The sequence below is a fragment of the Melitaea cinxia genome, chromosome 6 (assembly GCF_905220565.1).
Source record: "Melitaea cinxia chromosome 6, ilMelCinx1.1, whole genome shotgun sequence".
NCBI classification, from domain to species: Eukaryota; Metazoa; Arthropoda; class Insecta; order Lepidoptera; family Nymphalidae; genus Melitaea; species Melitaea cinxia.
In genome coordinates, this window is record NC_059399.1 from 13,213,704 (window position 1) to 13,230,840 (window position 17,137).

The 17,137-nt window shown below is 35.4% G+C and overlaps 1 protein-coding gene across 1 annotated transcript; it reads left to right on the top strand.

Moving 5' to 3' along the window:
* Positions 1-7,509: 7,509 nt before the first annotated feature.
* Positions 7,510-15,037, top strand: LOC123654664 (ran-binding protein 3). Its single transcript, XM_045590554.1, has 7 exons — positions 7,510-7,628; positions 8,191-8,316; positions 8,950-9,347; positions 9,638-9,775; positions 10,215-10,290; positions 10,369-10,523; positions 14,272-15,037. The coding sequence occupies exons 1-7, from the start codon at positions 7,610-7,612 to the stop codon at positions 14,668-14,670; spliced, it is 1,311 nt and encodes a 436-aa protein (XP_045446510.1). The 5' UTR covers positions 7,510-7,609; the 3' UTR covers positions 14,671-15,037.
* Positions 15,038-17,137: the final 2,100 nt, after the last annotated feature.

The following is a 17,137-nucleotide window of genomic DNA, read 5'->3' on the forward strand; positions in this document are numbered from 1 at the left end:
TTGCTCAGGTGGGAAATCGGGCTATCCAGAATTTAGATGACCCAGGTTCGAGTTCAGATGTGTCCAGTCAGATTACTTTTAATTTTTTATCTTTATCTAACATATCGAGCAAACCTCGCTCATCCAGGCACCTACTATATAATTAGATAATAAAACAAAATTTTGTTTAGTTTATGTAGTCTCATACAGTTTATTTATTTTAAAAATAAATACAATTGCAAGTTCTAAAAAAGAAAACTACGAATCCTTAAGTACCTAAATACAAAATGAATATCTAGAAGCACATATAATACGCGAAACATAAATTTTGTTTGATATATAAGCGCATAATTATGTTATTTATTTCTTATATGTATAACATAAGTACTTAAATATTATTTTATGAATTTCAACAATAATGAAATAAAATTAAATAATAAAATGAGAGAGATATAAATCAGTCACTAGGACAGTACTCTTTTGAGTTCGCCATTATAATTTCGGAATACATTATACCTACCTAATGTTCGAAATAAGGATACGTAAACGGTTGAAATACATCGATGTTCGTACCTACAGCGTTATAATCCAATGGCACGCGCTGTTGCCGCTTTTATCAATCCAAGCGCGTCGAGTTGAAGGTCACTTGCACGGAGCGGCAACGTCGTAGAAGTATCGATAAAAATTTCGTTAATTCTTGATATTAGAGGTAACGTTATCAGTATCGTTAAAATTCTATTTAACGGTAAAATTTAACGTTAAAAAACGTTTTCGTTACCGAATTACCGTTAAAAGTTTTAACGGTAAAACAGGTATCTGTTAAAATTAACGCTATTTACCGGTACTTTATAATGGTAATTGGTAACGGTAACAAGCCCTGCCTAGAACAGAAAAGTGAAGCCACTTTTTTAAAGATGTGTGAGTGAGTGAAGTGTTGACACCTTTTAAAAAAAGTCCCTAAAATTTTTATTAAACAATTAATTTAATATAGGTAAAATGGGTATGTGAAAATAAAAACCTGTTTATAGTTTTAAATAAATTTACTAAAAATAAAACAAAAAATCGGTAGAACAATAAAAAAATATATTCGTAAGATAATCGTATGAATGGACACTTCCTATCCCCTCTGTTTATCTCTTTTCAGTTTGCAGTCGGTTTTTTTTTAACTATTTTTCTTAAACCTAGAATCTTTTATGTTGTATAAGATTTTTTTTTAAATTTTTGTCGCTTAGAACTCAGAGTCATCGTCATTGTTTGCATTATACTAATATGATATAGTCTTATGTTCAAATATTTTTCAATCACTAATCGTATTAAATTGACTTTATGCGCATGGCCAGCATAATCGTGGTCATTTTCTCAGTTTTACAGCCGCTACCCATTCACCTCTTGTTAAAATATTCGTTGGAAACCTAAAACCATGAAATTTGATAGTAAAATATGGGTACCTAGTTTACTCAAAAATTGTAAAAAGTTAAAACATAAACGAACGAGTTAATAATTCATAAATATATTTTGATTTTTTTATTTTCAATTTATGTAACATAAAATAACACGAGAAAAAAAACAATAACTATGTCTACTTTTTACTTAATTATTTTTCTGATTGCGTACAATTTACTTACCCACATTTTGGGGTATTGAAAAAAAGAACTACTGGCAACACTCCCATGGTACGTCATTTCGTAACATTGAAATTATAAGAAAAAAGGCGCGGGAACTTTGAAGTGAAAAGGCGGTCTTTTTTTTTCAAAAATATTTTATTAATTTTATAATTCATTCACTGGAGTTTTTTATAAATAAATACTTATAAATTAATCAAGAGATGGGGAGAAGTAAGAAAAGGAAAAAGAAGGAGGAAGGTAACGCTGAGGACGACTCGTTGAGCTCCGACTCCGAGTCCATAAAATCTGTTGAGCTAACAGACGCCGAAAGGTATGCCCCGTTTCGGGTAGCCGATTACGTGCGGCACTACCCTGAGAACGGGGGTAATTTTGACTATATTGTATTCCTGGAGAGTACAGAGGCTGACAAGCCAATCGGAACAAGAGACATGATGACACTCGCTAATAGCATAAAAAAATATAATAAAGGCGTGAAACAACTAAAACGCATTAATAAAAGTAAAGTTGGAGTTATCTTTGATAGACCTGCTTTTGCTAACGCGGTCTTAGGCAACAAAAAATATCTTGATGGGTACAAACTTAAAGCTTCCCTTCCGGCTGCCGCTACAGAGGTCACTGGGGTAATTTCTCATGTGCCTATAGAATTATCCAATAAAGAAATATATTCAGCTCTAACTAGCACGAAAAATATTATATCTATACGTAGATTTATGCGACGTGTAAGAGAAAATGGAGAAATAAAATTAATCCCCACAAAAACAATTTCTATAACCTTTTCCTGTCCCAATTTACCAGATAGTGTGGACCTCAACAGCTGGCGGTTCGAAGTACGGCAGTACATCCCGCCAGTAAAGCAGTGTCTAAAGTGTTTAAGATATGGTCATATTGCAAAATTCTGTAAAAATTCACAAAGATGCAGCATTTGTGGCGAAGGTCACAATTTTAAAGATTGTCAGACTCCTTATACTGCAGCCAGTTGCTGTCACTGCTCTGGCAATCACATTGCCATATCCCCTGCATGCCCTGTTAAAAAAGAAAAAATCCAGCTTAACAGAGATAAATTTCAGAAAAAAAGCTTTGTTGATGTTTTAAACAGCTCTCACTTTCCATCATTAAACAAAACTGATCAGTTCTTATCTCTTTTAAATTCCGAAATAATACTCAAATCTATTACAGAAGCTTTAGTAAAACTTATAACACTAAACAAAAATAATGAAATACCTATCTCTTCCCAAAATATTAAAAATGTCCTGCAAGATACATTAAAAAAGGTTACTAATAAATAATTTGTACTTTATGGATACTTTAAATATTGTGCAATGGAATGCTCAGAGTATTCTACACAATCAACATATTTTTAATTATTTCCTTTTGGACAAAAATATTCACATTGCGTTAATTTGTGAGACTTGGTTAAAGCCTTGTCAAAAATTTAAGATACGTCATTACAATGTAATTCGTCTTGATTCAGGAAACACCCACAATGGCGTAGCCATATTAATACATAGCTCTATTTCTTATTCTAAAATTGATACTTTTTATGATGACTCCATTCAAAATGTTGTTGTTCGTATAAAATACTCTAGCAACAAAGAACTTACTATCATAAGCTTTTACAGTCCAACTAATTGCAATCCTGCTTTTTCTAAATCTAAACTAGACAGGTTAATTAAAAGTTTACCAGAACCAATCTTCCTAGCAGGAGATTTTAATGGCCTAAACTCAGCCTGGGGCTGTTCTACTTCTAATTGTCGAGGCAAAGACATTTTAGAGTCTATCAATAACAATAATTTGGTTATACTTAATGACGGAAGTATGACCACTGTTGGTTCGCACATATGGAGACAGAATGCTCTTGACTTAACCATAGTATCACCTTCATTGGCTCTAGAGTGTGACTGGTCAGTACATGACGATCCCTTAGGCAGCTACCACTTTCCTGTAATCACAAAAATTTTACTTAATAACAATCATTACAATGCCACTCCTATTCCCAATAGTAGCTCACTACCCTGCTTCCCTAACCTGAACAACGTTGATTGGAACATTTATAATTTAAATGTCCAACTATTGCTCACTGAATTTTCTCTTGATACACAAGACCCCCTTCATAACTACACAAAATTTACAGATATTTTACACTCAGCACTGTGGAAATCATCTTTTATTTCTAAGCACTCTTTGGTTAATACAGCTTTATCTTCATGCTCTCCTTCTAACTTAAATAAAAAAAAAAAACTTCTTCCTTGGTGGAATTTCAATTGCACCAAAGCCGTATTAAATAGCAAAAACGCTTATTTGACTTTTAAATCTGATCCCACTGAGGCTAATTACATTAATTTTAAAAGACTACAAGCCACCAAAAAATATATTATCAGAAATGAGAGAAGAAACAGTTGGATAAAACTTTGTGAACAATTTAACAGATCGACTCCTATATCAGTCATTTGGACGTATATGCGAAAATTTAACAAAAGCTATTCTCCACCTTCCCATAACAACTCTGACTATTCTTGGATCTTTGATTTTCTCAAAAAATATACTCCAGATACTGTAGAGCCAGCCTTTAATCTTAATTCTTTCTGCCATATTCTTCCTAATCAAAATTTTATTATAAAATCTTTTACCATTGTCGAATTAAATTCTGCTATTTCATCCAGAAAAGACTCTACACCTGGCCTTGACTACATTTCATATAAAATGCTTAAACACCTGTCTTCTCAATCTAAACTAATTTTATTAAATATCCTGAATCTTCTTTGGGAGCATAATCTTATTCCTATGGATTGGAAGGTTGATTGTTTAGTACCTATCTTAAAACCCAACAAGGACAAGTTTAACTTTGATTCATATAGACCTATAGCATTGACTTCTTGCATGGGAAAAATATTTGAACAACTTTTAAAACAAAGATTGGAACATTTCATAGAGTCTAATCATATTTTACCTTCTAATCAGTTTGGTTTTAGAAGAGGCAGGTCTTCAAGGGAGAGCATTGCTCACTTACATCTTGATATTTATAATGCTATACAATCAAAGCAAGCTCTCGCTGGAGTTTTCTTCGATGTAGTTGGAGCCTTTAATAATGTTAACCATCATATTCTATCCACGGAATTAGCTGCGATTGGTTTACCTGTAAAAGTTATACAATGGATTTTTAATTTTTTGCACAGTAGGAAGGTATTTGTTAAGTATAATAATAGACTTATTGGTCCAAGGCTTTCTCATAAAGGTACATGTCAAGGTAGCATTTTGAGTCCATTGATTTTCACACTTTATATACATAGATTAAACTTAATTCTAGGCTCTCATATATACAATTTACAGTTTGCTGATGATTTGGTAGTCTATTGTTCTAGTAATAATATAACTACCCTAAATCTTAAGTTAAACGAAGCTTTAGTTAAATTAAATTCTTATTTTAATTATCTTGCATTGGACATTAGCTTTGAAAAGTCTAAAGTCATAGTTTTTAATAAAGTAGGGTCTGAAAGAATTAAAATAAACTATAATAATATATCTCTTCTTATCACAAATGAAGTTAAATTTTTAGGTGTTATATTCATGAATAACTTATCATGGAACAAATATGTAGACCACATAGTTGATAGAGCTCTTAAGGCTCTTAATATTTTAAAGTCTCTTGCAAAAACATATTGGGGTTCTGATCCAAAAATCCTTCTTACCCTATATAAATCTCTTGTACGCAGTCATTTTGAATATGGATTTCTATGTTTTTCTGCTAATGACAAGTTGGTTAACAAATTAAATATTATTCAAAATCACAGCCTGAGACTTATCACTGGCGCCATGAAAACAACCCCAATTAATTCGTTACAGGTCGAGTGCAACATTTCCCCTTTACACCTTAGATTTAAATATTTGAAATACTGTTTTTTGCTAAAACTGTTTTCCATTAGTAATCATCCTCTAATTAAAAAGCTTAATTACTTACATAGTAAATATCCTGTAAATGCTCCATTAACTTCTAATAACCCATTTATTCTCTTCGAATATTCATTCATGTTAAATCTAAATAACCAACACAAAATACACAGTTCTAGCAATTGGATGTGTTACGAAAAGGAGTTTGACTGTCTTATTAATCAAATCGATATTATTATTGACCATAAGCTAAAAGAGCGCCAGGAAGTTTACAACCTCATAGCACAATACTCTGATAAGTTCAAACAAGTTTACACAGATGGATCAAAAAATGATATAAATGTTTCCATGGCCTATTATGTACCTCATCTGAAGTTTGGCCAAGGCGTCAGATTGAAAAAGGAGATATCAATATTTACAGCTGAAGCTCTAGCAATTACTGCTGCCCTAGAATTCATTAAAAAACAAACTAATCAATATTGGCTGATCATTACTGACAGTATGAGCGTTCTAAAGGCTTTAGATAATTATCAATTCAGTGCTAATACAAACTTCATCATTTTAGAAATAAGACATCTCCTTTATCAACTATCCAGAAGAAACTACAACATCAAATTATTGTGGACACCTTCACATATAGGAGTAAGGGGAAATGAACATGTGGACTTTCTGGCACGTTCAATTGTTGACAGTGACAGCGGCAGCCCTGTTGATGAGAATGTTGCCGTACCATACACTGATCTATTAGTTGCTATTAAATCAAAAATCCTATCTGATTGGCGTGATCTTTGGCGACAAACCTTGTTAAGAAAAGGATCTTGGTATGCTCAGATAAATCAAGATATTGGAAAAAGTCCTTGGTTTACTAAATCGCATCAACATAGAAGCAGAAAATATTATACAATACTATGCCGCTTGAGATTTGGACATTGCAGATTTAATGCACATTTGAATCGTATGCGTATCATCTCATCGCCCGTTTGCCCACATTGCACCAACAACTCTACACAGTCTTTAGATCACATATTTTTTGAATGCTCCGCTTTTAATCTGGAACGCCTCTTATTTATAGCCAACTTGTTATCAACTTCTGGACCAAAAAATGTCCCGCGCAATACACAAGATTTATTGACTAATTTGGATAACTATACTAGTATATTTGAATTTATTTGCAATACTATCAATGATATTTGAAACAGGATCAGGACCTTCATTCATCGGATGTGAAATTTTATTTTGATATTTCAGGCTTCGGCCTATTACAGACTTGGTTTCGACCTCGCCTATCACTTATAGACAAAGAAGAGTAGACGAAAATATGAAATTTCAGACTTGGTTTCGGCCTTACTCTACCAGTCATCGAATCAGAAGAACAATAAAGTTACTTCAGACTTGGCTCCGGCCTTTTGATATATCAGAACGAAACTTACAAATTCAGACTAGGCTGTATGGATTATAGTCCTTTGCCTTTCCCTATTGGGGATAAATTTTAAAACAACAACAACATTGAAATTATAAGTTCCGAATAACCTCAATATTATTTTGGAATAACAATAAATTTAAAGTTTTATATGTACTTACGTGTGAAACGATATTCCTTCAGATTTTTTGTTTACTTTGGTATTGTTTTTGCACCATTTAATCACACAAGACGGCATTTTAAAGGCAAAGTTACTATACGAGGGCCCGTGAGATACTAACGAAAATGAGCGTAGTTTGATGCAAATGTGTGCGTGAGCGCGTGTATTTACTTGAAGGAGCCGAGTTTTGTGGCTTCACTAACAACAAAGGCCGCGCATTATCTACTTTTTTTTACTATATCTATGTGCACAATATCAAATATCAGTTAAAGGTTTATAATGCAAATTTGCCGTAATTAAAAAGTATTCAATATACCTACCTGAATTTTAATCAGATGCTTTAAAACAATAAACTGATATTGTCTGTTCTTTTTATTTATTATTATTGTTTTTCGTAGTTATAGAACACGACAATCATTCTGGCAGCACTTTTTAGTTTTTAGCTTTCTCAATTCCCATTACTTGTATTGTTGTTATCGGTAGAGAGTACTATATTCTTTGGTTGTTATAATCTGTGTTATCTTTGTGAATATTTCGACAATGGCAGATGCTAAGCAAGGTATATCCATTTATTTAATATTCCATTTGTATTAATTTCCTTAGTAACTTTATTTAGTAATTATCGTTAATCCCTATATTAGCAGTAACATGATTGATTACTGTTTTCTGTTCCTCCCCTATTGACACCATCGTAAATAACCATACTCTACATCAGCATTTTGCAAACTTACCTAGTGGCCTAATATTTAAATAATAAACAGCATATCATAAGTTAGGATCCTCTGTATTAATAACCATATTATATAAAAGTAATTAATTGTGTTGTGTAGATATCATTTATGGATAACAAATCATATTTTAGTGTGTTTCAGTAATAATAGTAGCGTTGTCATACAAAGATAACATGTTTATTTCGCTCGAAATTATTTTTTTTACTATTTTCGATAGTTTTGGTGACATTTGAATTTGATAACTCGACAAGGCCATGTTTCATCATTAGTCATACCTTTTAGTAACTTTGAAACAGCTTGCAGAGTATCTTTTAAATTGACTCAAATTGCATATTAAGTAATAAAAATATGTGAAAAATTTAATAAAATGCAAGAACTTCTAACTTTAAGGGAAAACACCTGCAGATTTTTACAGTGGATCATCACAGTCTCGAGTGGTCCTTGCCAAACCCCGTCTTGGTGGGTTTGGAAGTTCCAGCTTGGCTTCTGGCTCAAGCAAAAGCTGTAACCCATTCGGTAAGATTAATATTAATTAGAATGTGTATTGAAACAGATACTATTTCTGTGCCATGTAAAATTATACTAAAATTAGATTTTGTCAGAACTGGTCAAGTATGATTTCATTTTAATACTGTAATTGTGTGTGCACTCATAATATAAACAATATTATAATCGAAACAATAGTAATGTATGTGAATGTGGCTAATATATGCGTTTTTGTCTATTCTTGTTTTTATTTGTCTTAAAATGTTAACAGCATTCATCTTATATCTGATGTAACTTGCGAGGTATCACTTGTATAAAATAACTTAATGACCCTTTTTTTACTTACATACTCGGTTTCTAGTTTTTGACAAACTCTGATAATACTTTCCATTCATTTTACGTAAGTTTTAGAAGGAAATATAGTCAATAATCCTACTTTATAGGGTTGCTTATAAATTAAATATCTAATATTTTTTTTTTTAAATTGCTATAGGTAGAAATTTATTGGGTTTATTTTTCTTGTATTCATTTGACTTGACTTTAATGAGCTATAAATGGCTGTTAATTATAACAAACATGTGGAATAATACATTATATGTTTAAGACATTAACAAAATTTATTTTTATCTTAAAGTCAATAACTTAATATTTACAAAATTTCAGGGTCTGTTCTACGACCACCACAACTAAAGCCAACAAATAATCCTTTTTTAAAAGCAACTAATCCAGAAGGAGCAAGTGTTGAAAAAGATAAGGAGCCAGCAACATCCGCAGATGCTAGAGTAAACGAGACAAAAGATGTAGAGGCACCAAAGTTTGTTCCTCTGGGATCTGGAAGTGTGGCTCCTAGAACAGCAACATCAGTACCTGCCCCTGTTCAGTCCACTACGGGCACATCTTCGACTGGATTTGTTTTTGGTCAGAATTTGAGTGAGAGAGTAGTGATTAAAGAAAATTTAAATAATGGTGAATCTTTAACAGACCATAGCTCTTCAAATGGTACTTCTGAGTTGCTGTTTACAAGTGCAGCAGCATCAGCAGTAAAAGATAATGCGCAGCATGTAAGTTATTGCATATAAATAATTTTTTGTGTGTGATAAATTTAATTTAAATAGGAAGAACGACAAACATTAGTCATTTATTTTATTGACTTTTTAATGATCACATATATGTCAGAGACCAATATGTCTTGGCATTGTTGGTGTATTGATTGATTCATTCAAACAGGAAATACTCTTCCATACAAACACTTTCAAGGAAATAATTAAACATATATCTGAACAGCTTGGTCAACGAAAAAAAAAAGTTGTAAATTCCATTACATTAAATAACATAAATTTTTATCATTCAGACACAAGATGAAGCGGCGGAAAGTGGCGAGGGTCTCGCCGCTGCGGCGGCCGAGTACGAACGCTCGCACGCGCGCCCTCCGCCGCCCACTTCCTACTGTACCATGACCGGGGAGGAGGACGAGATCAACGTTTTGCAGGTGAATTTACAGCCAAGTGCTATAGATAGAGAAATGTATTTTTATTAACATTGGAATCATCCATAAAATGCATTTGCAAAAAATGGTGACAAGGGGAGTGAGGGGATAAATATAATAGTTGCTAAATGTTTTATGATGATGGCTATTTATTATCTTCTTCTGCTTGGTTATTACAACATCTATTTATTATCATACAATATATATATTTATAAGTTCAATTTTTTCTTGCCATAGTGGCACCATTTATAAAATTTGATGAAAATATGCCATAGTAAATGTATCTACTTACAAAAAGAAATAGGTTGTATGAGGCATAATTGAATGAACTAATGGACAAGCAGCAATGTCATTGTAGTATGTTTTAAATGGTTGTAATTGTTTAATTAATAGGTCTCAGAAATACGATTGAAAAAAAAAATGGCTTGGAAACTTTTCACAGATATCGTGTCGTCTATTTGCATGGGAGAGTGGTAGCTGGCGTGAGCGCGGGCGTGGCGTTTTGAGGCTAAATGACGGTAGCGCGGGGGGTGTGGTGGATGGGGCCAGTGGTGGGGGCGGGGCACGGGGTGCGGTGGGTGGAGCCAGCGGCGGAGGCGGGGCACGGCTCGTGGCTCGAGTAGCGGGCTCTCTTCGCGTCGTGCTCAACACAAAGCTGTGGCCGGACATGGTAGTAGAGCGTGCGGGAAACAAGTCGCTGCGAATCACGGCAGCAGATGCACAGCAACAAGTCAAACTGTTTCTCATCATGGTAAGACTTATAATATATTATAAAGTTTAAACTGATTGAGAATTGTGTTAGATATGTTTTAAAACTTTAAAAGCATACGAGATATGTAATATGTAAAGACATTTTTAAAATTTAATAACTGAAAGGAATAATGTTCTTCTGACTTAGCAGTCCAGTGTTGCAGATGCCTGTTTTCTGCTCTGATTGTTGTCAGTTTCGCCCCTTAATGTATAATATTAATTATTATATATGTGTTTTATTTGTATGTAATTGATAATCGAAAATGTATATGCATCTAAACCTGCTGCCTCTTACACACATGTAGTAAGTTGCTTTCCTTAGACACAGACAACCATGCTTGTATCACTTCAGCCTATCGCAGTCCACTGCTGGACATAGGTCTCCACAAGATCGCGCGAAAAATGGTGTAAACTCATGTGTGTTGCTCATAGTCACCACGCTGGGCAAGCGGGTTGGTGACCGCAGGGCTGGCATTGTCGAACCGAAGACACTGCTGCCCGTCTTCGGTCATCACTCATCACATCACATCACTTCAGCCTATGGCAGTCCACTGCTAGACATAGGCCTCCCCAAGTTCGCACCAGACATCCCGGTTTTCGGCAATCCTCATCCAGCCTACACTGGCAATCTTGAGTAGATCGTCGGTCCAACGGGCCGGAGGACGTCCCACACTGCTTTTGCCAAGACGTGGTCTCTACTCCAAGATAGCCCAGGTCTCGACAGAGTCGAAGGGTTTCTCGTAGTCCACAAATGCCATACACTGCGGTTGATTATATTCTTGTCTTTTAAAAATAATCTGCCGAACAGTATGGATGTGGTCCACGATGCTGTAGCCATTTCGAAACCCAGCCTGCTCTGGTGGTTGGATTCGTAACAACCCTCGAAAACAGCTTATAGACGTGGCTCAAAAGTGAGATTGGTCTGTAATTCTTCAACAGAGACTTATCGCCTCTCTTAAAGAATAGCACCTCGGTGGATGATGGCGTTAAAGAGTCTTGCCAGGGCTTTTAGGGCAGGTCGCCCTGCGACTTTAAGGAGCTCAGTGGTAATTCTGTCATCCCCCGGGGTCCTACCGTTTTTAAGCTGCCCAAGCGCTGCACTAATCTTGTCCTCTTCGAAGTCCGGGATACTCTCCGAATAATGGCACAACAATGGTGCCCGTGGGTCTTCGGTGTCCCAAGTCGCAGGCTTGCGTGCGCTTGACGAGTACAGCTGTCCATAAAAATTATCAACCTCTTTTTGGATTTGAGGGCGAGAGCAGACGGTTCTGCCATCCGCAGTTTTGAGCTCCGGAAGAAGGCTTCTCCTCAATGGTCTTTGGAAAACTTTGGACCCCCTATTCTGCTCAATCAGAGTAGCAATCTCTCTTGTATTTGAGCAGCGGAGTTCTAGGTGTACAAGTTTCCGTATCCTCTTGGAAAGAGTCCTCTGTTCTGGTGAAGCAGCCGGCAACTCGCGCCTCTGCCGCATCAGATCCCAAGCTTCGGGAGAAAGTTTGGTCTGTTTCGTTGACTTTGTTGGTGGAAGTGTTTGTGACCCAGTGTACACATCGCCTTCACTACATTGTCCGTTATCTCGTCCACGTCGCTAATCGAATCGGTTTTGGAGTTCCAATTGGAACTGCTCGGAGCCACATAGTATTTGGGGTAGCGTAGGTCGGTGAGTAGATTTCATCAAGCGGGCCCGCTCTTTTCGGAGCCATATATTCAGAGTGCCCCGTACTAGCCGATGGTCGCTGCCGGTGTTAAACCTGTTAACCACTGAGACATGATGAAATCTATCTCGTTCCTCGTCACAGTAATCGGGGCTTTGCCATGTCCGCCCCCTTTGGGGTTTCTTCTCAAAAAATGGGTCGACACACTGCCGACTTCCACAACGTTGCTAGTGAGAGTCTTGTGGACCAGAAAACCGACGCCACCTTGGGAAAGCCTATCACCAACATGGAAGTAGAACAAGTACCCGGAGTCCAGGATCATTGTGTCCTCACCCTCTCTTCGGACTTCAGACAACCCCAGTATGCTCCACTTTATGTGACTAAGTTCTACCTCAAGTTCGGTAAAGTGATGGTCCAACCGTAGCGTGCATCCATTATATGTAGCCAGGTATTCGGTCTTCGGTCTGTGTATTTCAAAGCCAATATTTGGATGGTTATCCCGCCATCGGTCGGCTTTTTAAGTTCCAAGGTGGTAGTGAAACTTTGTTATCCCTTAGTTGCCTCTTACGACACCCACGGGAAGAGAGAGGTGGCTATATTCTTTATTGCTGTCGCCTCACAGCTTACCATGCTTGTATGTTACAACATATTTATTTGTACCAAAATTTTAAGTTAGTGACCTGTAAGTGTGAGTTTGTATTTTTTTTAAACACAGTTTTTTTCTTTGAAGTTTGGTTTTTTATTCTTTTATTCGAAAAAATTAATGCTGTATTACATGTGTTTAAAGGCCGCCCATTAATTAAGTGATGTTTTTTATTAAATTTTTGATCAGATACTACCCCTTCGTGCTATGTGATGTGGTTTTAGACTACCCCCCCCCCCTATATACCCAAACACGTGTATTTTTTTGTGCAAAATAAATTGAAATTTTCAGAATACCCATTACGTATCTTTAAATACAAGTGCAATCTGATTAAGCATTAAGGTTTTTTAGCTTAGAAATTGCGCAACAAAAAATAAATACACGTGACATCAAATTAGCCCCCTCCCCTTCCCCGTTAGAATCTCACCTGATTAATGGATGACTCCAAATGGCTTAGTAGGATTACTTCTTGTAGTCAGCATTACTTCTGGGCAATGTTAGCAACCCTATATAACTAGTTATGAAACAATAATTGTTAAAATCGGCCTAGTAGTAAATAATATTTATAAATATTCTTATTCTATCTCTTTATTTCTGTTATAAATACTTATTGTGAGATGAAATAATCCAGTTAGTAGAGAGTTAGAAACTAGCTTTCGTTTGATATCAGTAATTTAAAATCTGGGTTAGCATTTTTGAAATTTCAAGTACAGGAGTACTTACTACTATTAACTATATTATATATAAATTTTGTCATAGTGGTAAAATTTAAAAAAATTGTAAGGAAACTTTAGCCCAAATTCATTAGATTTTATTCAACTTTTTTTTAAACTGGGTTTTCAAATAAGCTCCTGATTGTAAGCGATTACTTTAGAGCTTACAGACGCCTGCAACATCTGAACTCACATAAACACACCACTGTTTGAAAGCAGTATCTTCTGTAATCGGATTGCTTCAGATTTTGAGCAGGATATTTCCTACTGTGCCACTCAGTTAAATGCTATTGTTGTTATGCTACAATATCATACAATAAATGACTATGTTTATATTTCAAAATCAAAACTTACTTTGTTCAAGTAGGCTTTACAATCACATTTGAATTGTCAATTTACATTTCAGTTTATATATTTTACTAGCTGTTCCCTGCAGTTACACTGCATTGATCTGTAATTTGACGAAAAAACATACTTATTATATAGCTTTAACCTTTCTCGATAAATGGACTTTTTAATAAAATATGTAATTATTCAACTTGAACTAGTAAGTAGTTCCTGAAATTAATGTTTTCAAACAAACAAGCTTTTCAGCATAATAATATTAGTATAGATTGTAGAAATTATTTTTGTTTAGCGGAATAATAAAGTTTGTTGAACTAAATATATATCTACTTGTCTTATGTTTAAGTTAAATCATTTGTATTACAAAATTTTTAATTTAATACTATGTTTTAGGGTGCACCAGGTGATATTTCGCAGCTACATAGGGCGTTAATGGCGCGGATCTCACTAAGCAAACGTAGTTCCATAAGCGCCAAGGAAAATGAAAACTCACAGAGATCAGCTGAAAGACTTGAGGCTGCCGCTGATGAAAATGATTACCTGGAAAAGTCGGTGGATGATTCAAATCAAGATGAAGAATCTAACTTTGACAAAGAACAAAACACTGGAGCCACTCCAACAACTGACGAAGTTGCGGGTGATGGAAATAGACTAAATTGTTCGGATAACAAGACTGAAAATGAAGTATCTAATACTAGTGAAGATGTATCTGAAGGAACAGAAAATTCGTTAAAAAGGAAAGAACCAGTGGAAGATGAGAAGTCGCGTAAGAGACAATGCCATGAAGTTTAGTGTAAATAATTGTCTCTGTGTAAAATTATGTGATGATCTTGAAATAAGAACTTCGTTTAATCAATTCCTTGCTAAAAGCTATAAATTTAATAAAGTAAAGAAAGAGTAGGGATATTTATGATTAAATTAATATAGCATTATGTGTTGGTATAATAATAATGTATTATCTCAATAATTACCTAATTGGATATTTTGGGTTTATTATAACATGCATAATACATACTGTACAAAATGAAAATTTGGCAATTGTTAGAACACATTCCAATGTTTGCAGTGCAAATTCATAACATTCGGCCGCAGCTGAATACCAAATACATACATGTGATTTATTTTCTGAAATATAATAACAATAAAGAGTCTTACTTTATGTATATTTTATTTATCATAATCTTAACCTTTAATATTTTAGAATAAATAATGTGTTGTGCGGTTTCCATCAGAAGACTGAGTGATTGAAATTAGTTATAATTGTAGTTGTTTGCAAACGAAAAAAAAAACCGAACCCAATTACGCAATACGACATAGTTAGTCGGGAAAATGTCAATTAAATATGCATTATTAGGAATAATTCAAAATTACACGTCAGATCTCGATCAAATAAATGGGACCACATAACAAGCCAGCTTTCGATTAACCGATTCGGTACGGATGGCGCCGTAGAGGCGCCATTGGTATTTCTTGTGTATGGCGTGTGACGCCCGAGAGGAGCCAAAATGTTTACCTGTAAAACTCTGATAAAACATCTTTTCAGTGGTCATCCGTAAACGAAAGTGTCTTTGTTTGTCACGCAGATTACGAATACACTGTTAGTATCTGGATATCGCATGAAAACGAATACATCGAGATGTAAACCTTTTCAAAAGAAAAAAAATATTAAAAAAAAAATATTTACAGCTATGAAATGTATTACTTAGTTGGGTATTAAAAAAAAGTAGTGTCACTGGCAACTACAAAGCTAGACCAAGTTAATCTTTTTATCCAAATAAATATTTTCGTGTTCAATTATATACCTACCTGCAGTTTCGATTGAATTGATTTGTTAGAAACAGATTTATTTATATAATATAATAATTAATACGGTTTACACCAGTTACATTAATTACTAAGAGAATTACTAAGCAATCAGATAAATATACAACAAATAGAACAGTCAATACAACAATTATACACCTCGCTCACAAAACTTCATGCGTACAGATAGTATTTTCGACCATTCATCCGCAAACAGATCACACTCAGGATATGCATCCAGGAGAGCGTTGAGCGTGGTGAGAATCCGGGGAATAGCAGGCCCAGCCGTGCCTGCCAGTGAAAGATGCTGTCGATTTCTCTTTTTCACAACAGTCTGTCGCTGCACCTCGTTTCCTGGGCCGGAGTCGTCTATAGATGTAGCAATGGGCTCAGCACCCTTGAATGATTGAGCTTTAATATTAGTTTGAGGTTTTGGTTTTGTCAAATGCGGCTTTTCTCCCTACGGTGTACGTTTCCCTCCTACAGTGCCTATTAAAGATTCTGATGACTTAGGAGGGGATTCTGTTTCCACAGGATGGATAGACGAAACAAGTGCATTGGAAATTTAGGTGTTAAACTCATACAATTTCAGCTTTTCTTGGAGTTGACCAACCTGAGCCGCGTAGCCCTCGAACTTACTTTCATACTTCGTTACTAGTGAAACTGCATTGCTAAGCTGGTTTCGCAGGATCGCCATTTCCTATCGCAGACTGCGAATTTCAAGTGATAAGTTCGCGGAGATATCTTGCTCTTCGACTATAACGGTACTAGACGGTGAGGGCCTTTTTTTACGGAAAGTTACATTTGTGTCGCGCTGCGACTGGTGTAAGGCTATTGTCCCCGCCTATTTTATTTTTACAGATGCATTCGGGACAAACCCAAGTTCCAGTTTGTTTAGAGCCCATCGTCTTTTTCCCACCAGCGCAAAGAAGGTGATACATTTTACTACAGTCCTCCACCGCGCAAAGCAAGAAATCCCCATCTTTTGTTATAGAACTATAGCAAGCAGTGCAGTTCATAATTGCAGTCAAAAGCAGGCAAAGCGTTAAGGTGTAACACAGTAGTTGTAGCCAGTGCAGTAGTGATAGATATTCTATTCAAAAGCTATAATCAATACGATGTAATATTTGTTTATCAAATACTATTATAAAACAGGTGTATGAGCATTTTAGGACCTACAAGACTAGCACGGTAATATCCCATTCTTCAATCGAACAAAATTAATTGATCAGTCAATCGAGCCAAACATGTACCAAAAGGTTTACGACACTTGATAAAATAAGTCTCTTACCTTCCATCTCGGTTTATACACGTATATAGTCATTTCTTAACACTTGATGCGACCACGTTCGGTGTTGGCTTGCAACTATAGCAAAAACAAGTGAGCACAACAGAGCACAGCAGAGCAATCCAAGTTCCTGGCGCTTGGCGCCTCAGAGGAGTCACGAAAAATTTT

Bases quoted from the DNA above. Each gene is read 5' to 3' on its own strand.
- LOC123654664 (XM_045590554.1), top strand. The intron at 8,317-8,949 runs GTAAGATTAATA...ACAAAATTTCAG, and splicing joins CAAAAGCTGTAACCCATTCG to GGTCTGTTCTACGACCACCA. The intron at 9,348-9,637 runs GTAAGTTATTGC...TTTATCATTCAG, and splicing joins TAAAAGATAATGCGCAGCAT to ACACAAGATGAAGCGGCGGA.